The following is a 23,630-nucleotide window of genomic DNA, read 5'->3' as shown; positions in this document are numbered from 1 at the left end:
AAATCAAACAACACCCCCCCCCCAAGAAAACGTAACCACAATCCCAACAATTATCTTAACCTCTAAAAAGGAAAGTCTTCCCAGCGGAAATATATCAAATCACCTTGAAATATTCCTGCCAAAAAATTTGTACTTTACTCTGAATAACTGTCAAGATCTACCTAGCAGTTGATTGGAAATAGAGGTGAAAGGAACAGATTAAATAACATAGTGGAGATGCAGTTATCAAAATCATGAGTGGGGGGGTTTATAGGAGAAATGACAAAAATAGTAACATGTAAAGGAAAGGGTAAACCTGTAGATTTAAAAGGACTTATAAGAGACACCTCAAATGTAAAGCATAGTCCTTCTGCGGATCCTGATTTGCACAAACATATTTTGAAAAGCAAGAGAAAAGAGACAGTTTGGGAAATTTGAAAGCTGATTGGTTATTTTGTGCTGTAAAAGGACTTATTTAGTGCTTAAGCTGTGATAGTGGCTTTACAATTGCAGTTTTTAAAAGTTCTTACCCATTAAACATATACACTGAAATATTTATGCATGAAATGGTATCTGTGGTTTGATGCATAGTCATGTGGGGCTGGCCCTGAGGTGGTCATGGCTGAATTTGGGTGATGGATGCTTGCTGCTTCCATATGCTCTTCTCTGCCAGTATACATCTTTGAAATTTTACAAAATAAAAATATTTTTTTAAAGGTCAAGGTTAGTGGTAGGTCTGTTTCTGAATTTGTAATGTATATAACAAGTTTTTACTGTTCGTTATTATCAGGGTTTCCCTAATATTAGTCTTCTGTATTAGAATAATAATGATACATTGTGTTCTTTTTTTATGACTTATTTTTTTCATTTTCACCACTATTTTTTAAGGTAATGAGCATGGTGTCAGGATTTGCCCCATTAATTTCTGCAGGCATCTTTTCAGCCACTCTTTCCTCTGCATTAGCATCTCTTGTGAGTGCTCCCAAAATATTTCAGGTAAGCATTTTAATGTTACATGCTTTATTAAAGGGGAATTTAAGGTAATATATTTTAATCTGGGATTGTAAATACTTTAAAATTATTTGCTTTTGTCAATCCCATATATATATAATATATATACACACAAATCAAGACTGGTATATTTAATTTTATGTATAGGAATACATGTATTTACATAAACATCTGTATATTTACATAATGTCAGAATGTAGCCTTTGAGTTCTATTTCTGGAAGTTGTGATGAATTTTTTGCTTTATTTAAACATACTGTTAGAATAAATTTTCATGATGTCTCACCAAGGATAAGGAGTGTGGTCCAGGACCATACATCAGGAGAATTAAAGTCTCTTGTTTCCATTAGCACGAGGCTGACCTAAGTGTTTTGTTTTTACAAATATTTGAATGCCTCCTATGTGATATATACTGGGTTAGGTACTCAGAGTATAATGATGACTGAGATAGATTTTATTGCCCCTTAAAGAGCATGAAATGAACAGCTGACACTGAATAGAAAATATTTTTATTACTAAATCAAATCAATGAAATGTTGATTTTAGTAGCTTCATTCTTAATGCTGTAGTTGTAGCCAGTTAGTGCAGTAAAGATATAGAATATATTTCTTAAAACAGTTTTCAGTATTTTAACAAAATGATTAAGTTCTATAATTAGGATTTTTATCTGCTTTAAGTGTAGCATTTGGACTTGATTTAAAGTAGGTCACATCTCCATTATATTTCTGAAGCTTCCAAATGTCTTCTATTTCTGTGCCTGCTTTTCTGATTCTTTCTTCAAAAAAGAATTTCAGCATGGGGACAGGGTAAAGTGGATAAAAACTTCTGGTATTCTAAACCCTTTCTAATTCTCGGAATGTTTGAATCTCCTTTGCAGTTTGTAGGTGAAGCAGTGTGGGGCAGGGAAAAGAAAGAGGAAAAAGAATTAGAAACATGGGTTTCATTCCTGATTCACCTCTTGTAACTATAAGCAAAGTTGTGTGCCTGTTCTCCAAATGTGTCATTTATCTTATTGTTTACGTTTCTTCATTAGGCTCTATGTAAAGACAACATCTACCCAGCTTTCCAGATGTTTGCTAAAGGTTATGGGAAAAATAATGAACCTCTTCGTGGTTACATCTTAACATTTTTAATTGCACTTGGATTCATCTTAATTGGTTAGTCAAAAAAAATAGTGTGCTAATGTAGATTTTGGTGCATTTATATTAGCTCTAAACATGAAATGATTAAATAATAAACATTGTTACTTTGCATATTATACTAAGTATCTTTTAATCAAATGAGTGTTTAAAAAATACTGCAAATAATAGCACTCAGTACATATTTTCTTTTTTAAAAGATTTTACTTATTTTTAGAGGAGTGGGGAAGACAGGGAGAGAAACATCAATATGTGGTTGTATCTCAAAGGCCCCTTACTTGGGAACCTGGCCTGTAACCCATGAATGTGCCCTGACTGGGAATGGAACCTTGGACCCTTTGGTTGGCAGGCGAGCTCTCAATCCACTGAGCCACACCACTCAGGGTCATATTTTCAGTCCCCATTAGGGCTGAAAAGAACTCTTAGGTTCTTGTCCCTAAAACCAATACAGTAACAGCATAAAGAGGAGGATTTCAGAGTCTCCCCTGAAAGTTGGGCCTCTGCTCATCTGTTCTTTGGCACTTTGGCTCTGATCACTGTGAGCTGATGGGTCTACACTTGTATTAAAGGTCTGATTAATGAAAATTGTGGAAACTAACTCTCATGTAATGCTAGGTATGTATTTGGTGTAGCTGCTTTTTGAGAACAAGTGGGAAATATGTAGTAAAGTTTCTCACAATCCAGCAATTCTCTTTAGGAGTATGTACCCTACAGAAACTTGGATGTGTGCCCATACACAGGAATATTTTGTGTTATTAATTATAATATTAAAAAATGGAAGCCACCTGAATACTTATCAATGGAACAATGAAACTGCAGAGTAATATTCAGCAATGAAAAAAGAATGAACTTGGTTTCATATAAGGATGAACTTCAAATAAATGTAAAATCACATTGCAGAATGATATATATAATACTATTTATGTAACTTATAAAACACCCAAAATAATACCACATAATGCTAATTGACTATATATATGTTTGTAGTAAAACTATATAGCATTAGAAAAAGCATATACCAGCTTTGGGAAAGTGATGTGTACAGGGGGTTTTAACTATTCATAAGATTTGATTTCTGAAAAGTAAAGTACATGAAGTATATATGGCAAGAAGTTTTTAAATCTGGACGGTTGATATAGGAGTACCATTATGCTATTATTGAAAGGTTTGAATAATTCAGAATTTTGAAAAGTTAAAATTGTCCTAATACATCAGTAAATATGCCTTATTTCTTTTGCAGCTGAACTGAATGTTATTGCTCCAATTATCTCTAACTTCTTCCTTGCGTCCTATGCACTGATCAATTTTTCAGTATTTCATGCATCACTTGCAAAATCTCCAGGTGATTTTTTACTTTTAAAAAGTTTTAAAAATATGCTAATGCCTTTGATTTTAGAGGAAGTAAATTATCTGAGTGCATTTTTAAAATGGTATGTGTGGGAGTCACTCATTAATGCTCAGTGTGTGTTCGTAGTGGAGTCAGATTGAGTCTTCAAAGATCTCTTTGTCATGAAGTTTACTGGCAGTATTCATTGTTTTGTTTTGTTTTCATCATTTAAGATAGCATTACTCCCAAATTCTGACCAGCACTATGAAGTAATTATTTTGCTTTTGTGTTTGTTTGTTTGTTTTTATTGCTTACTTAGCTGCTTTCTCTTTCATTTGTAAGAATGTTATGACCCAGTTAACCTGTCCAGAAATATTTCTTACACAATGAGTTCTATGGAGTTCTAATATAGAGGGAGGTCTTGATCAACAGGAAATACCTTTGTTATGGAATTTTTGTTATAAACCATGATACTAGTTGGGCATCAGGGAAGGAAATGAAGGAACAAAAGCACTATTCCATATAGGTATCTAAAAATCACTCGGAATAGGAAAGAATAAAGTGTGGAAACTTAAAAAAACAAGTATCTTAGTTTCAGATTTGCTTAATTCTTTTTCAAATCTAAGAATATAAATTTAAGAGGTGGGTACAGCTTTAAAAGGGCAACACAAGGGATCTTTGTGTTGGACTCTTATTTAATTTGAATGTATTAATACCAATATCTTAGTTGTGTTATTATAGTATTGTTTTATAAGACATTGTAATTGGGGGAAACAAGGTAAAAAGTACCTGGAATCTCTCTATTTCTTATAACTCTGTGTGAATTTGTAATTATCTCAAAATTAAAAGTTTAATTTTTAAAATACTGTAAATTTCATTGAAATGATTTAAAAATAATATGTTTGCCTGTGGAACCACCTATGAATGGACATTTTAAAGCATTGTCTTCAACATTTTTTAGAGTGAAGCTTAATTCAGAAACACTTCACCGATTAGGAGGATGTTTCTATAATTAATTTTTTTAGCAAATGGATGAATTTTTAACAATTCTTAAGAATATTTTCTTCTTGTATTGATTAGAATATGGGTATATCTCATCCTAAAAATCAGGAAAGAAAGCCACCATACTATTAAGGACTCAATTTCAACTTCTTTTGAAAAAACTTCTCTGGTTTTTAGCATTCACTGGGATAGGTTGACATACACTTCTCGCTAAAGTGTTTATTGGATACAGAACTAGTAAGATAGAATAATGTGGAAATAAATAGATGTACCCTTTTGATGGCCATCAAGAATTGTGAAATTTAATTGTGATTAGTAATGGTCTATGACTTTACTGTTTCATATAGCCTTACACTTAATATTTAAAGCCCTCTTCTGTATAGCAGCCAAAAAGAAAGTTATTTTGTACATGAATATGTACTAGTGTCAAAGCAGATGAGGTATGACTTTTATTTATGTATTTTATTTGTTATTGTTAGGATGGCGTCCTGCATTCAAATATTACAATATGTGGATATCACTTATTGGAGCAATTCTTTGTTGCATAGTGATGTTTGTCATTAATTGGTGGGCTGCACTGCTGACGTATGTGATAGTCCTTGGGCTATATATTTATGTTACCTACAAAAAACCAGGTCAGTAACCTTTTCTATGTAGTATTTCAACCTAGAAACACCTAGAAGTTCTTTGCTGTTTTTCATAACTAAGCATTATGTTTTATATATTTATTTACTTTTTAAGATTTTATTTATTTATAGAGAGAGGGGAAGGGAAGGAAAAAGAGAGGGAGAGAAACATCAGTGGGCAGTTGCCTCTCACGTGCCCTCTATTGGGGACGTGGCCCCCAACCCGGGCATGTGCCCTGACTGGGAATTGAACCAGTGACCTTTTGGTTTGTAGGCCTGCACTTAATCCACTGAGCTATTCCTTTCCAGCCAGGGCTCATCTTTTATATATTTAAAATGTACTTTGTATAAAACTTCAAATATTTTATTTCCAAATACATGTAGTTTCAATAAAACAATTACATTTTATTCTATGGAATTCCATTTTTACCCATAAGTTAAATTTAATCCTATTTGTAGAAAAAAAACAAATTTATATTGTTGACATTCTGTTGCACTCAATATAGGCTTTAAGATTATTCTCTGAAAGGATTAGATTTTGTTAATCCTGCGATAGCTGTTATCTTAATAAGCATGTGTGTATGCGTTACCTACCATGTCTTAGTACCTACTGTCATATGTACAGCGGAATTCACAAAATACCAGAAGACATAGTACCTTCCCACTAGCTTACTGTGTGGCGGGGAAAATTGGACAAACATGCTTTAACTGGGAAATAGTCAAAGATTACCTAGAATGTATCTTACTGGTAACTGTTGGTATATTGTCATGTAAGAAGATAATGCTAAGATGTATTAGGATTGGTCCATTATTCACTACGGTAACCTGTAACACAGAAGAAAGATCGAGTGGTACTGGGCTGAAAAGTTTTGTCCTAATAGAATAGATTAGGGAGAGATTACAAGAGTAGTTGCAGGGTACTCATTTAAAACCGTGAGGAAGCATTTTGTAATTCTAATACTACGTGATGAAGTAGTATGGATTAGAGTGTTGGCCTTACAAATGAACTGGACAAAGAAGGTGTTATTTTCACCATCTTAGGAGCAGTCATTTCTATAATGTGCCTATTACATCTCTAAAGTAACAAATGCCTAAAATCAACATTTGTGTCCAGGCTGTTTATTCAATAAGGGGAAAAATTTGCCAATTCAAATAACTTAAAACTGTTAAGTACTATAAATAGGACTTCTTAATATTTGGAGAGCTGCCTCTTTCCCTTTTAACCTTTGGCTATATAAACACTAATTTAAAAATGTTTTCTTTACTTATGAAGGACTCTTGAATTGCATGCATAGCATATCTGCAGCCTGTCATCTCAGTCTTTTCCATTGTACTTTTTCTTTAAATGCAGTTACAGTGTATATTAGTGTTGTCTTAATGTTGTCCTGTGAACTTGAACTATTAAAAGTTCCACTATAAGAGTTTATTTTAGCAATTGACTTGGTAAATGTGTGAGCATTGTTTCCTTCTCTTTGTGTCTCAGACTGGTTATTGATTAGTTGTTACATTGGTGTTCTGCTGTGTAACGCTGTCTTCCCACAGATGTGAACTGGGGATCCTCCACGCAAGCCCTGACTTACCTGACCGCACTGCAGCATTCCATTCGTCTTTCTGGAGTGGAAGACCATGTGAAAAACTTCCGGTAAGTGATGGGTAACACAGAAGCATTTCGTCTTAGTGGCAATCAGTTATTTACTTGTTCATATGCTGACATTTCATGAAAAGTTCTTTAAAAGCATAGAATATTATTTTTTGTTTTGGTTGGACATGGGCATTTCATTTAAGATCAAGGTTGAGGTTCTTAGTTATCAAATTTTACAAATAGATAAATTTTCTTCTGCCTTACAAAAATGTGAGCATTTCAGAGGTCTTGTCTGGAGACTTTTAAATGGTAGGTATCATCAAACGAACAGTGTTCTCCCTCTCTGGCCACTGAAGTCAAGTAACTACTATATAACTACTAACTGTGAAACCCATAAAGATTTTTGACATGCTTTATTTTGTAATTTATTGTGATATTATTCACTTACATATATCCTTAGAAATTATAGGTTAAACTTAGTTAAAAGTACATTTGTCATTTTAAAAAAACAGATCATTAGATGGTCATTCTCATACTGTTCACACCTGGCTGTGAACAGGTGACTTTGTGTAGTCATGAGAATCACCTCTTACTGGCTTCTGCGCAGTAAATGCAGAAATATGTTCCGTGTTTGCCAGTAGAACAAAAGGGAAAATGTGTTTTAAAGAACCTTAGGAATGGATGATCACCAGAAAAGACTTGCTCTACCAAACTTCTCCAAGTAAGAAAAGTTTTGGTGTATTCTTTTTGTTACTTGTTTTGACCCACAAGTCCTCTTTTTTCTCAAATGAAAAGTCCCCAGAGACCACAGATCTGCACCTTTAGAGTAGAGAGAAATTGGGGGGAGGGGGGGATTAAAAAGGAATGAGAGCCCTCGTAGGAAAACTTGAGTTTAATTGCATTGTGGATAGTTGGTACCAAGTATGGTAGAAAAAAAATCATTTCTTTACAGAAAAAGTTGTATCCCAGAACTGAGAGCATATGTATTCAACAATCAAAGTTAATTTGCTTTTGAACCTGTTGCTTTGGTTTATTATAATGAGAGGAACATTTTTTAAAAATTTTATGCCAGTAAGGCTTTTAAGATCTTCATCAGAATTACGCATTCACATAGTTTGAAGAAGTTAGGTTTGTCACTAACATCGGTGTTTTCCCTACTTCTCGTACTCCTGCTTCTTTCATGCCACAGGCAACTACTTTCAACACTTATTTAGTGTTTGCTTCATATTTCTAAACATGCTTGTCTTGCTACACTTTTTGATTTTTTTTAATATATATATTTTATTGATTATACCATTACAGTTGTTCTATTCCTCCCCTTCATTCCCCTCTACCCGCACACTCCCTCCCTCACCATTCTCCCCCTCTTAGTTTATAACCACGTGTCTCAAGTTCTTTAGATTCTATATTTCCCCTACTATTCTTGCCCTCCCCCCTATCTATTTTCTACCTACCATCTATGCTATTTTCTGTACCTTCTCCCCCCACTCCCCTGTTCCTAACCCTCCATGTGTTCTTCATTTCTATGGTTCCACTCCTGATCTAGCTGTCCTCTTGGTTTGCTTTTGTTTTAGGTGTGGTTGTTAATAACTGTGTGTTTGCTGTCCTTTCACTGTTCATATTTTTCATCTTCTTTTTCTTAGATAAGTCCCTTTAGCATTTCATATAATAAGGGCTTGGTGATGATGAACTCCTTGAACTTGACCTTATCTGTGAAGCACTTTGTCTGTCCTTCCATTCTAAATGAAAGTTTTGTTGGATAAAGCAATCTTGGATGCAGATCTTTGGATTTCATGACTTGGAATACTTCTTTCCAGGCCCTTCTTGCCTGTAAGGTCTCTTTTGAGAGATCCGCTAACAGTCTGATGGGAACTCCTTTGTAGGTAACTATCTCCTTATCTCTTGCTGCTTCTAAGATTCTCTCCTTCATTTTAATCTTGGCTAATGTAATTATGATGTGCCTTGGTGTGTTCCTTCTTGGGTCCAACTTCTTTGGGACTCTGAGCTTCCTGGATTTCCTGGAAGTCTATTTCCTTTGCCAGACTGGGGAAGTTCTTCTTTATTATTTGTTGAAATAAGTTTTCCACTCGTGGCTGTTTCTTTCCCCCTTCTGGTACACCTATAATTCGGATGTTGGAACGTTTAAAGATGTCCTGGAAGTTCCTAAGCCTCTCCTCATTTTTTTGAATTCTCATTTCTTCATTCTTTTCTGGTTGGATGTTTCGTTCTTCCTTCTGGTCCGTTCCATTGATTTGAGTCCCAGTTTCCTTTCCATCACTGTTGGTTTCCTGTGCATTTCCCTTCATTTCAATTAGTTTAGCCTTCATATGTTCCTCTAATTTGTGACTATAATCAACCAGTTCTGTGAGCATCCTGATTACCAGTGTTTTGAACTGTGCATCTGAGAGGCTTGCTATTTCTTGGTCGCTTAGAGTTATGGGCTCTGGGGCTTTGAGTTCTTCTTGAGCCATCTTTTGGACTCTTCGTGCCTGTTACATATCAGGACCGGAGCCCTAGGTGTTCACCAGAGCAAGGCAACTCAGTCGCTGGGTTGTGACACTGTACGTGGGGGCGGGGTCAAAGAGTAGCAATGGCGGTCCCGCCTGCTGCCTCCCGCCGCTGCCGCTGCAGCTGCCACTGTCACTGGGGTCCGAGCGTTTCGTCCCACTGCACTCGAATGTGCCACTGTGGTCAGCCCTCCACCACTGGGTTCGCCCACTGGGGCCTGCGCGATCTGTCTCACCGTGCGCGAATGTGCCACCAAGGTCAGTCTGCCCCGCACCCTGACTGTGTCCGGGCTGCCTGCATGCCTCAGTCGGGGGATCTTTCCTGCTGGACCCTGCTCCGCTGCTGGCTCTGCCCCCCTTACCGGTCCCGGTTAAATGGTTCGTTGTTGTCGGATGTCCGTATAGTTCAATTTTATGTTCTTTGGCTGTGTCTTTGTTTACTAAACCTTTGTTGTATTCAGACTTGGTTGTGGGAGAAGGCAGTGTTTCCACCTATGCCTCCATCTTGGCGGAAGTCCTTTGATTTTTAATTCTAGTCTTTATCTGCTGATATCTTTCATCCACATGCACTCAACCACACACTCTCACTCTTCCCTTTAACTTATCCTCCCAGAATATTTTAATCACATTATTTTGATTAGATCATGCCTAGTATTTTTTATAACTTTAAAAGATGATTCAGAGCTAAGTCATGTGGTAAATTATGACTCCTTTTTCTTTCCTGTATGGCTTTGTTTTCTCTAAAGTCAATAATTTTTTTCTCATTTAATTTTTTATCACTATCACAGCCTTCATTAAATTGCTGAAAGATTTTATTTCCTTCACTTTGTTGTTTCTATGTCCTTGAAGTGTTTTTCTCACTGTTTCCTGTTTCTTTAATTGGGGTTCTTAGATTTAGCCTTTTCTTAAGTATCTGTGATCCTTGGCCAGGGAAGTTGTACATTGGTGGGTAGGGCTTGTTAGTGAAGTCCTTAATGTAGATTGATGTGGCCTTGATGGTTCCTTTGAGAAATTTACCATATTTTGCCATGTGTAATGCACTTGCATGTACAGTGTGCACCCACATTTTTGCCCCAAGCTTTCAGGAAAAATCTTTCATTTTAATTTTTTAATTTAAGCTATATTTATTTATATTTAGAAACAAAGCCGATTATTGTATTCCAGGGTATTATTTTGCATACATGTAGGTCATTATCGCTTTCTAGAGTTAAGCATAAATAAAAGGATTAAAAACATTCATATAGATGCAGAATTAGTACTACCCATGTATAATGCTCATACTTATTTTTCCCCCAAAATTTTGGGCAAAAAAATGTGCATTATGCACAGCAAAATACGGTTAGTCATCTTAAAGGCTTTCTTTTTTTGATCTCACTAGATTTCCCAAAAAAGAATCTTTTGATCTGCTTGTTGCTAAACCCCTGGCTACCAGCGTTCTGAGAGCGAAGTGGGAAAGGAGCTCTGCACGCTCTCCTGACTTCCGCATTTACAGTAGCGGTGTCTGCCCTCAGCTGTTGCCAGTGCCTCCCAGAGCAGCGGCCCTCTCCAGCAATAAGTCCTGGCCTGGTAGGGGTGGAAAGGGACAAGGGACAGTCGCCCAACAGAGTGATGGAAATAATTTGGCTTTGTCTGGTTGCTTCTTAGGAAAACCTTAAGGCAGTTCTTATTTTACTTTCTTTAACACATTGCCCCCACCACTTCTAGAGGCATCTGCTGCCTCTAACTCCACCTCGGCGTTTGGATTGTATTTTAAATGTAAAATCAGGTAGCTTCACAGATTTCTTTTATACTCATTTAGGATTTAGCCTTTTTCTGGATTGTAAAATCTTGTATCGCTCTTCCATCTATTTTCTAGCTTTTAATATTTTAATATTATTATATCCAATTGTAAATATTCTTTACATTTTTGTGGTTTTGTGGCTTAAAAGATCCCATTATATCATGGAAACTTTTGAGGAAGGAGTTACAATGAATGCAGATGTTCTTTCATACTCTGTCATTGTTACTCAGTCATCCCTAGTATATTTTGCACCATACCTTTTTTGGTATGATAAGACTATACCAAATTATGTAGCCTTTGTGCTATGTTTACTATGTAGTAAAGATGGGGACCACTAATTAATTTCCCATAGTAATAGGCTATATTGAGTATAGGTTAAAATGCTATCACAAAAAGCTGAAAAAAGACAGTGGCTAAATAACAGACGTTGTTATTTAAGAGATAGATGGATGTTCGTTCATGGCATATTGGTTGCACCTGCTCCGTTCCACATTCCTTGTATCTTCTCAGTCTGCCATTCCCTAGGAGGTGTTTTTATCCATGTGGTCAATGTCATTACCACATCCACAGGAAGGGAAAGGAAAATTTGGAGGATGGCCAGTTTCCTTATTAAAGGACATGACCTGGAAATAGGAATATCATGCGGGCTGTAAATCAGTTATAGGGCTATTTTTAGCTTCTAGGAAGGCTAGGAAATGTAATCTGTAGGTGGGGAGCCAACACAACCAGATAAAGCGCAGATGGGGACAGTGAGCTGTGTTCGCAGTCTGGGCCGTATGGGTTGACTGCACGTTTGATTGCCCCAAAGCGTTTCTCCCAGACAGAATTGGTTTTTCAGATAGCTTGCTAAAATTATGAATGTTAGTATATTTTTCAGTCTTCATTTAGGTTTTCGTGCTTATTTTATAAGTAACTACCCTAACAATTAATTTGGTGACTAAGGCAGAATTTTTAGTCTATTTGCTTTTTGTTGTTTTAATTATATAAATTCTTATTTTAAAGAAATTTTGCTTATCTTTTTGAACTTATAAAATAGACACCTGAATATTTTTTTCATTGAAGATTGATTTCCATTTGTAGTCGGGGAAAATAAATATGAAAGTCATGCCACTGTCTTATGATTGCAAAGACATTTTAATTCAATTTTGGCTCTACCCAGAATTAATTAGATTTAAAATTTTTAGTTCAAAGAGAAGCCTTGGAAGGCTTTTCTGAGCCATAGGTGGTTTTACTCATCACAGTCATGAAAGTTAAGCTGGATTAGAGAGGGCTACTATCACACAGTAGAAGTTATTAGGACGTGATCAAGCTAAGGACAGTGACCTGCTTTTGTAGGGCCGTGCTGTCAGGAAGTTTTGTGAAAAACCTGTGAAAGAACTGGAGTGTTTATTACCTTTAGAAGATGAAGAGCTATTACATATTTTTAAACCGGTATGGTCCTTTCTGTAACACCTACCAGATCTCAGTGTATAATATTTTCTATTACTTTCGAAGAACATTTGGCATGATGTTTGTTCCCAGAAGTTTGTTTCTGCATTTTTCATATATCAGAAGACCATGGTTAAAAGGCATCTTTTATGAGAATCCTGTGGCCTGTGGCTTGAGGACAATTCCACAAATGAGATTCTAGCTTAATAAATGTTCTTAGAGAAACAACTTAAAATCATGTCCATGTTACCAAAAACCTAAACTCTAATGTTGTTTTTCTATTTAATCTTAAATTAGGCCACAGTGTCTTGTTATGACAGGTGCTCCAAACTCACGCCCAGCTTTACTTCATCTTGTTCATGATTTCACAAAAAATGTTGGTTTGATGATCTGTGGTCATGTACATCTGGTAAGTGTTTGTTTTGTTTTCTATATTAAACATTTTTCACTCTGTGTGTATAATTTATACGATGTGGGGCTTTCTAGATCTGAAATAATTGGGGAAGGTAAAAGAATCTGTTGAGCTTTTTAAAAGGTAGTTATTTTTGCCAAAATATTTTTGCTGCTTCACTCTCTTAAAACCTTATTTCTAAAAAGGTATCAGAATTTGGAACCTTAATTGTTTTTCTTATTTATTTTTAGTAGATTTTAGCAAACTACATTGCCCTTGTAGCATTGTTTGGCTAAGCAGAATAGCTTATTGAAAACTAAGGAGCCTAAATGAAATTCAGTATGTCTTTTTTCTTACTGATATTTCTCAAAAAGTCTTGGGAACACTAGAAATGTTTACTTACCAGAAAAGGAAAAAGGAGGTTGAAGGAGATAGATAAATCATGGTAAATATCTAGTACTCAGTATATAAAAAAAGTAGAACAATGTTGAATTTCCAAGTTGAAACACCTTTTAAATTATCCATTAATTTTTGTTTTAACCACAAGTAAAAAGGAATACTAAAACTAGTGGTAAATGTTCATCCAAAAGTAGTTTCCTGGGCGTTTGTTTTGTCTTGTTTTTTTTGGCATCTTGAATATTGAAACCAGTCACTAGGTGATGGATTGCCTGTTCTACACAAGACATTGGGGTATTTATTGTCAGATTGGCTTCTTCCAAAGCCTTATTGTTCATCTTGTTGGGGCGCTACAAATGTGTGTTGTACGCCGTGTCTCGGTCCCTGCTGGAGCTGCTCCTCCACTTAAAGACCAGCAAAGTCAAAGCCGTGTCTTGTGTGTCTGTGTGCATGTGTGTGTAGTGCTGGAAGGACACGTGGAAACACTGATCCTGCTTGGGACCTGTCGAGTTTTCTAGTTTGTCTCCAAGTTCATCAATTCACGCTGGAATCTTGAGCACAAGAAATTAAAAATGGGGCATTTTTTCTGCTAGGAAAGATATATTTTTCCTTTACTTATTCATGTGTAATTAGGGTATACTCTTAAACTTATATTCGGGGATTTTTTGCTTTATACATTTGTGTATAATACATTTTATGAGTTGCTTACAAGGATCAAATGGAATTGCAAGTTGAAACTCGTTTCTTTTATACCTGTCTTTCATCGTATAACAGAAGTATGAAGAAAAAGCATTTATATTGTGTAGTTCATTTTGATTTTCAGTGATATTTCAAGGTTACTGAATATTAATAACTCAGACATTTGGGGCAAACAGTAAACAAGCTGGGAAACTTTCTGCGGGAAAACAGGCAGCTATTTTTCTCTACATGATCTCTTCTCCAGACTTAATAATTTCTAATTGCATTTATTTAATATCAAAAACTTCTTGTCCTTCAGTCTGTTTTTCTTCCTTTTCCTTCTACAGGCACCCCTTGTGTGCCTTAACTGTTTTCATCCATCTTTTCATAGTATTGGAAGGAGCTTACTGTCATGAGAATGAATCGCTGTTAGTGTGTACTTTTCTGACCCCCTCATGTTTAGGCTCCTTGTCTAAGCCCATGTAACAGCAAGATTTTTGTAATTGTGGTTGCCTTTGAAGAGGGCAAAGAGGTTGCCTCTGAATTAAAGATATTATTAATATTTTTACCTTTAAGGGGCCTCGAAGACAAGCCATGAAAGAGATGTCCATTGATCAAGCAAAATATCAGCGATGGCTTATTAAAAACAAAATGAAAGGCTTTTATGCCCCAGTACATGCAGATGACTTGCGAGAAGGAGCACAGTACTTGATGCAGGTGAATTTCTCATGCCTTTCAAATGACACGTTAGCTTTTTGTAAGCTTTCAAAAACTTATCTAGGTTTCATTCTTCATATTCATTGAAATGGTAAATTTTTTAAATTATTAAAGTAAGCTACTAAGATGTGTATAATTTGAGAGTTAAAGGGACTGCAGAAACTGCTTTTGGCTGACAAACCTATTATATTAGCTTATTTCTTTAAACTCATTGGTTTTGTTTGGTTTTGGTAGGAGTGTGTTAAGTAGTGGCAGCCCTTATTTCCTTTTTAAAAAAAAATCTAGTTCTTTATTGTATTTCTCATTATTTATTAACTAGTACTACAACGTAGACTTCTAGTTCAGTGTTGTGTATGGCATAGTAGCCAGATTCTGGGATTTGGAATCAGTTGTAGGTTTAAATGTAGCATCGCCACTTTCTTAAATATAGATTTTGGATACAGCCAGTTCATAAACTTCTCTGAAACTCCGTTTCCTCAATCCTAGAGGTTGTGGGGGAAAATGGGTTGACACAGTGTTTGCCAACAGATTTTTATAGGAACCCCTTCCTTCAAAAGCAGCTCTCTCACTGTGTTAATTGTGGTTCTGCTTCGTTAAAGCAGAGGAGGGAGGCTCAGAGTACTGTCATCTGAGCCCTTTCGGTTTTGAGTTTCTCAGAACTTGACAAACACAGGGTTAAGAATAGCGTAGGCAATCCTCAGAAATAACAAGGGGTACGAGTGGCGTTGCTTTGGCAGATACAAAGCCTTATCATAAGACCGTAGTGATTAAGAGGTGGTATTGAAGTAGCAACGTAACAAACAAAAGAAACAGAGCCACCTATTTAAGAAATTTAATATTTGACAGAGGTGGCATTGAAAGATGAGCTGGGACAATTGATTATCCATATGAAAAAATAGTATAACAGAACCCTGGCTGGTGTAGCTCAGTGGATTGAGCACGGGCTGCAAACCAAAGGGTCACCAGTTCAATTCTCAGTCAGGGCACATGCCTGGGTTGCAGGCCTGGTCCCCAGTGGGAGGCCACATGAGAGGCAACCACACATTGATGTTTCTCTCTCTCTTTCTCTCTACTATCCCCTCTCTCTAAAAATAAATTTAAAAAATATTTTTTAAAAAGGAAACATAATATAACATTCTTACAAAGACTTCAGTGAAAGGCAGTTTTTAAAAACTTTTAGAAGAAAATATAGGGAATTTTTTTTAATGAGACACAAAAAGTTGAACTATGAAAAAGAGATCTCTTATTTTTTAGTTAAAATTTAATGTTTTTGTCTTTATAAAGAAAACATGAAAATGAAAAAGGAAGCCACACACCTAAAAATTATAACATGTTACCAGCAAAAGAATATGGCTCAGAATAAAGAAATAACTACAATATAAATTAATAAGAGAAAAAAGGCAGCAAATGATATAATGAGGAAACCTAAAGGAAAAAAGTAGAAATTAAAACTGCAATACAGTTTTATTCCATACCCATCAGATTGACCAAAATTAAGTCTGCCAATACTAAGTTTTAAGAATTGTGTAGAGTAGTTGGAAGTCTTTGAACTGTGTGGTGAGGTAGATTGGACAGTCGTTGTGGACCGGGGCTTGGCAATGTTCGGCAAATTTGAAAGTGTGTGGATATCCTAGGACATTCCATTTGTAAGTGTATACCATAAAGAAAATTTGATGAGTGAAAAAGTGTATTTCAAAGTTTACACCAACATTGTTTGTGATGGTGAAAAAAACATATGAAAGAAACTTCAACAACCATCAATTGCAAAGTTGAAAATTGGTATAATAATGCAGAGTGGAATTCTATATGATGGCGAAAGGATGTATACACACACACACACACAGGAATAAACTTCAAAAAGTGTTAAGGAAAAACTGCAAGTTAAGAAAAGAATACGAACAATTTCAAGATATAAATTTGTGATTTACATATGTAAATTTAAAACATATACATATGTTTGTCTATTTGGGTGTCCAACCTTTTGGCATTTCTTTGCCACACTGGATAAAGAAGAGTTGTTTTGGGCCACACATTAAGTACATTTCAACACACAACCACACAAAAAGTCTCGTAATGTTTTAAGTAGATTTATGATTTTGTGTTGGGCCATGTTCATAGCCATCCTGAGCTGCATGCAGCCTGTGGGCCACAGGTTGGACACCCCTGGAAATGATGGAATACATAGTAAAAATACAAAGAGGGCATGAAAAAGATACATGGGGTCCTTGATGAGTGTTTGTACTGTTTGTTTTCTTAAGGTAGGTGGTGGATATATGATTATTTATTACTTTATTCACTTTGTGAAATATTTAAAGATTTCAAGTAGACTTTGACTCCTAATCATAAGGTTGGTTCTAGTGGGTAAACATTGCTTACTTTCATACAATTTATAGGTACATTTTAATAACTACTTTATATTTAATAAATTTTATGAAGGAAAATACTTCCTTAGAGCAGTGGTTCTTAAACTTCCTTACGCATGAGAATCACCTCGTTAAATTTGTTAAAGTACAGACTGCCAGGCCCAACCTTTGAGATGATTTCAGGGATGGGGTGGGGTTATGGCCTGAGTATTAGCATTTCTAGTAAATTTCCACATGATGCTTTTATTGCTGGTCCAGTCCAGGCACAATACATTGATATTTCCACTTACAGGAGATATCTAGGATAAGCAAATTAATAGACACTGAAGGAGATTCAATGTTACCGGGGTCTGGAGGGAGGTGAGAATGAGTAATTATTACTTAATGGTTACAGAATTGCTGATGAGACGGTTTTTGAAATAGGCAGAGGGATGGGTTGTATAACATTATGGATGTAATTAATGCCAATGAATTGTACATTTAGAAATGCTTAAGATGGCAAACCATTTCATTTATTTTTTACCACAGTTTTAAAAAAATGTGAAACAGGTGCACGCAATGTTGGGAATAGATTTTTAAAATCTTACAAAACATACAGTTTGTTGGATTTGGGGGCGTTTTTAGAGGAAGCAGGAGAGAGAGAGGAGTATCACCTTTGTTGTTCCACTTATTTATGCATTCATATATTGTTTCTTGTATGTGCCTTGACTGGGGATCAAACCTGTAACCTTGGTGTATTGGGATGATGCTCTAGCCAACTGAGCTAGCTGTCCAGAGCCTGCATTTGGACTTTTGCTTCTAGGTGTTAGTGGCTGTTATCAAAATATATAATTCAGAATACCACCATATTATGGGTTTTTATCAAAGATTCAGTATATCTTTAAAGTTGTATTTTTCCCATATTTTAGGCTGCTGGTCTTGGGCGTATGAAACCAAACACACTTGTTCTTGGATTTAAGAAAGATTGGTTGCAAGCAGATATGAGGGATGTGGATATGTATATAAACCTATTCCAGTAAGTATACTCTTAAATCAGTAACTTGGTTCAGAAATGTTAATTTTGTAAACTTGCACTGATTTTTGAAGCCTATTTTTCATGTAGTCTCTTCTAGTAGAAGCATAAGAATGAAAAGAATCACATGCAGTTATCTGGGTTTTGAATTGATAATCTAGTAACAAAAAAAATCTGTCAGTTCTGTCTCTATACACATGAGCATTTGCACACACGTATGTACGCATAGGCACACTCATATACCCTGGCTTAGTAAGCGTTCTCACATCCCAACAGCTGCTGCTCGGCGCAGTTCCTGAGTGCTGTCAGACCCGCCCCCTCTAAGTTATGTCACTATAATAATAGCATATGCTGAGGAAGCCATTTTACCACTGACATGAACCCGAGTTTAGGTTCATTCATGTCTCAGACTAATTTTGCAGTTAATCATTTGGCTCATCTATTAGGGTATTCACATTTCTTTCTTTTCTTTTTAATGTACTTCTTTGTTTTGCTTATCCATCCCTTGAGGTATAAGCCCTCAGTTTACTACTCATTTTCCGTGCTATTTCCAATGATCTTTAGCAGAAGCCTTAGTTTTCATTTCTGTCACTTTAACTTCCCTCTTATGGGTTTTCTAGTGGATTCTTTTTCTAATTTTGTTGCTTTGTCTTTCTGATTTTACTCAGTCCATGTTATTATGTATTCTCACTGGAACTCTTCTTGTATCTGTGAATAAAGCACGTGAATATTTGCCTGTGTCACATATGATAGTTTAGTTTTCATAGAAGCTGCTGTAAAAAATCTTTTACTTTCAGCAAAATCAAAGCTTTGCTGGTTTGTCATATGTTGTGACTACTCGGGCTTTGGGTTTATTACAAACATGGATTGTAAACAAGGATTGAATCCTTTTTGTAAACAAGGATTGAGTCCTTTTTGTAAACAAGGATTCATCCTACATTAAGCCTGTTGCCATTCAGTGGAAAAACCTGAAGCTTTGCAATTTGAAGTTCTCCTAGTACCACAGGTGGCAAACACAAAGCCCGCGGGCCACATCCCACCCTCCACCTTGTTTCTTCCCCGGCGGCAGCACCGAGCTCCTTGCCCCTAGTTAAGGAGCAGTTACGTTTGCACAGTCCTAAAATTACATTTGCCCCTTTGAAGGCAACCTTGAGGCTAATATGGCCCTCGGTGAAAATGATTTTTACACCCCTGACTTAATAGATTTGAGGAGAAGTTGGGTTTACATGATTTGTAGTCTTAAAGAAGGTTCCAGGGTCAGGGGAGAGATGGGGGTGGAAAGGCAGACAACTGTACTTGGACAACAATAAAATTTTAAAAAGGGGAAAAAAAATGAAGGCAGTTTTACATTTAAAAAAAAGTTCCAAAATTTGTCTGGTTTTAGAGTTGTGTATTAGGGTTTAATGTATATTATTGTATGTATGGGATGCTCCCATTTGTGTTTTTTAAAAAATTAAAAGGACATATGAATACATGTCTGCAAATGCATGTAAATCTTAGAACTACTTTTTAAACTAGTTTTATAAAAAATTTTAAAAATTACTTAAAATACCCTTTCCCTGCCCAAGCCTGGATTAAGCACCAGCCTGCAAACTGAAAGGTCACTGGTTTGATACCTGGGGTCAGGACACAGGCCTGGGTTGCAGACCAGGTCCCCTGTTGGTAGTGTGAGAGAGGCAACCAATCAATACTTCTCTCATACATAGATGTTTCTCTCCCTCTCTCCAAAAATAAATAAATAAAATCTTTTAAAAAATGCCCTTTCTCCCTTCAGAAGTGATCTCTTCATACTGTACAGTCTGCTCTCATTCTCCGTAAAATCAGTCTTTCTTGTCTTCATGTATTTCTCTTGATTAGGACTACAAGTTTAAATCAGATATGATGAGATTTCCTGAAAGTTGTTGTTTTTCCATAATTTTAGCTTGTTTTCTGATAAGAAAAATAGTTACTGCTTTAAACAGCTGCTGTAGGTAGACTGTCAGTACTATAAAGATCTACACATGAATAGTTTTTAGAGGTATTGTAGGAACGGGGAAAAGAAACGGTGTAGGATTTGGAGCTAACATGGCTCTCACCATAATTTTTAAAGCATATTAAAGAATCAGACATTTAAAGCTTAAAGTAATTTCAGAGATCATCAATTATTGCCTTTATTTTATAGAGGAGGGGATGAATTTTTATGGTTCTTTTTCTTTTTTCTATTCTAGTGACGCCTTTGACATACAATACGGAGTAGTGGTTATTCGCCTAAAAGAAGGTCTGGATATATCTCATCTTCAAGGACAAGGTAAATCTTTTTTGAAATAAGTTTTTTTTATTTTAAAAATATAAATTACTTAGTTAGAAAATTATACAGATTGGGTTGGCCAAAAAGTCCATCTGGTTTTCTCCATTAAAAAAAAGACATTTTAATTTTCACCAATAACTTTACTGATTTGGCTATTTGGGTGTGTAGGCTAGCTCCCGAGTGGTATATAACATTGATTGTTCTCAATTAATGTCTCAGTTTGACCACTGTCAACTTCAGTCTGTCTACCTGACCGTGGAGCATCTTCAAGCAAGAAACTTCACAAACCACTTTTGACATCAGTTAGTCACAGCACCTTCTCAATACACTGCACAAATTTTTTGCATTTCAGTTGCATTTTTACCTTTCTTGAAATAATAAAGTATAATATTATTTATAGTGTTCCCTTGCATAATTATTTATAGTGTTCCCTTTCACTCAAAAAAATCATAGTTTGGCTAATAAATCACATAATTCTATAATTTGCTGAGACTTTGTGAGTGGAATTTGAAAATATTTTCATGTGCTTATAATCATTATGAATATTGTTTTGAAATCCTTGTTATTCATCATTAGGATCTGAAGACAGGGATTGGTTTGGCACAGGGATTACGAGCACAGGCTTTAGAGTCAACTCTGCTTTAAAAACTCCAGCTCTTTCTCTGAGTAGTTTTGTAGTTGGAGCACATGTACTGACATCCAAGCCTCAGTGTCCTCGTTGGTTACGACTGCCTCATGGGCGTGGTTGTGAAGACTGAAAAGGAGGTGCGGCCTGTGGAGCTTCCAGCACGCTGCTGGCACTGAGCTCACAGTTTCCGCTGCTAGATCTCTCAGTGCACACAAGTCAGTGATGGGGATTGTGGATAGACAGTCAGTTTCCTACTGTGTTTATCTTCATGAAAAATGTTTTTATGGTGGAAGTTAAATGTTTACTAACTCTTTCTTAAAACACGGAAAATGGAAAAATTATTCCAGAATGAAGAATGGTACTTTCACCATGAGTTTAGGGAAGGACTCCAGCCCCTAGATTTGGCTCTGCAGTTACGCATGTTTTCCAGTGTTGTCTGCCATCTTTCATGTATAAGAACATTTGTCACAGTTTACATTTTTCACATGTGTGAATGACTTTGAGAGAAGAGTTGGTCCGCATTGCGTGCATCATCAGTCTTTTGTCTACCAGATTCCTGTGTTCCATGAATCTCACTAATTACTGACTCCCCAGCACCAAATTAAAATGCCTGACATTTAGCTGTGGCTCGAGAAAGTAAAGTGAACAGTCATTTCAGAGCAGATGATCACATTTGTTTACATCAGAAATGACATTATAAACTTACTTTGTAATGAACTTTGCTTGAAATTGTCATTTAATTGATATTAATTATACTGTGGTACTTTAATGGTTAAAATAAGACTTAGATAATATTTTAATTAAATGTTTTCATATCTACAGAAGAATTATTGTCATCACAAGAGAAATCTCCTGGTGTTAAGGATGTGGTACTAAGTATGGAATATAGTAAGAAATCAGAGTTAGACACTTCTAAGCCATCTGTTGAAAAAAATGTTACACATAAAGGTAATTTCTATTCAAACAAGAAGTTTTATTAGTGGTAATGTTTTAATTTGGAGAGAAATATTTTTTATTATGTAACATAGCTAATAAGATAACCTGTTGTCAAATTTGTACTTTGCATTTCTAATTGCTCGGGTAAAATTCATGGCTTTCGAGAATACCTACAAACTAATTAATTTTTAAGGTATTAAAGTAGATCACAGAACAGAAACTATGTCGATTAATTACCTAATAACATGCTCTTGTATGTTTTTATTTATACTCGCTTTAGAGAAAACATTTTACTTTGAAGCATAAGTTAAATCTGAATTTGGAAAGAATGCATGTTAACATTGAAAAGAATGAAGTTTATATAATTAATTTCCTGGGGGGGTTGTTTGTTTGTTTTGTTTTTGTTTTTGTTCTTTGGTAAATCAAGGTATTTAAATACCAGGGTTTTTGTTCATATGCTGAGATATTTGGAATATTTTTACATCCGCTGTGTCTGAAGTTGTTTAGGGAAGACAATGTAATAACAAATCAAGAGCAGTGTTATTTCTCAGTTTAGTCTCTCTGAAGAAACAAGCTGTTTGTATTTGGTTGCTGAACTGTTCAGCCATACTTACAAACATAATGCTCCTGGAAGCTTCCATGCTTCGAGCCACAAACAGATTCCCAGATTTCACAAGACTTTCAGATCATTTCATCCACAAATCTATATGTCATGTTTATGAAAAGAGGCATGACTTCCAAATCTTACTCTCCACCCTCACTCTCTTACCTCTGTTTGGTCTAGTATCTCCATCTGTTCTATTCCCAATTGACATGCAACAAGCAAAAATCCGCACTGTAAATCATCAAACCATATCATATTTTTGATTCCTGTGAACTAATTACCATTCTTTTTCTAAAATTGATAACACTGGACAGTTCCTGCCTCTGAAAATTGATCTCTTCTAGATTAATAAGTTTGATGTTTTTTTATTTCTTTCCCCATTTATCTTGTTTGCTTAGAGTAACGGTAGTTGAGAGCTTAGTTGAGACTCATTTTGCTTTTCAGTTCTTCGCTGACTTGGTTTACAGTGTATTTGTTTCATCTCAATTCTGTGAACTGATTATGACAACACTGTTCTTATGTTCCTGCATTTATGTTTAGTTTATATATTCTTTCATTTCCTCTTTTCTTTTGTCTTTTTATCTTGCCTAAAACAAATCCTTTACAGAATTCATTAGGAATTAGTATATAAAACTATGATGGGAGGGGAAGAAATAATATTTATTAGGCATCTACTTTGTGCCTCCTACAATTTAGTGAATGTTCTCTATACACTAGCTCATTAATGTGTCACAGTCTTATGAAATCATTATTTTTATAAAGTAGGAAACGGGTTCAGGACATTTCTATTTATCTCTTTATTGTAAAAATGTAAACACTTTCAACTTAGTTTAAATCGGTGTCAACTTTTTGGCATTTCTGAGCTCTTTGAAATGAATACAGAATGTCCATAGTATAAATTTTTTTATCTTCAAAGTCAGATAATATCAAATATCTACAGGAACAATAATATTTAATACTAGAAAATTAAGTGTAGTAATTGAAATATTTCTTGTTCCATAACAGGCATAAGAAATTAGCATTCAAAAATAGCATTAATATTTTTTGTGTTTTTTTATTTTACCAGTTATGTTCAAAATTAGCATAGAAACCATAGAAAAGATTATACAATTTTAAAAGTCTTCAGAATGATAAACATTCTGGTATAGCTATCATATAGTCATAGATACTTGGTGTGTCTCTCTGGAGTACTGAGGCATATAGTTTACAAGGGAACAAAAAGCACCCTCTGAGTACTC

At 35.5% G+C, this 23,630-nt stretch overlaps 1 protein-coding gene across 1 annotated transcript in view; it reads left to right on the top strand.

Annotated features, from left to right (window-relative positions):
• SLC12A2 (solute carrier family 12 member 2) overlaps positions 1–23,630 on the top strand; it is a 97,340-nt gene that overhangs the window by 57,758 nt on the left and 15,952 nt on the right. The window contains exons 11-20 of the mRNA XM_037028452.1: positions 868–975; positions 2,023–2,146; positions 3,369–3,470; positions 4,937–5,092; positions 6,626–6,725; positions 12,678–12,789; positions 14,422–14,562; positions 17,834–17,940; positions 20,145–20,224; positions 21,675–21,800. Coding sequence (XP_036884347.1) covers positions 868–975; positions 2,023–2,146; positions 3,369–3,470; positions 4,937–5,092; positions 6,626–6,725; positions 12,678–12,789; positions 14,422–14,562; positions 17,834–17,940; positions 20,145–20,224; positions 21,675–21,800 — 1,156 coding nt within the window. The remainder of the gene's footprint in view (positions 1–867; positions 976–2,022; positions 2,147–3,368; positions 3,471–4,936; positions 5,093–6,625; positions 6,726–12,677; positions 12,790–14,421; positions 14,563–17,833; positions 17,941–20,144; positions 20,225–21,674; positions 21,801–23,630) is intronic.

The sequence above is a fragment of the Sturnira hondurensis genome, unplaced genomic scaffold (assembly GCF_014824575.4).
Source record: "Sturnira hondurensis isolate 20B ecotype Veracruz unplaced genomic scaffold, ASM1482457v3 Scaffold0001509, whole genome shotgun sequence".
Classification (NCBI taxonomy): Eukaryota; Metazoa; Chordata; class Mammalia; order Chiroptera; family Phyllostomidae; genus Sturnira; species Sturnira hondurensis.
This window is presented reverse-complemented; position numbering and strand designations above follow the sequence as displayed.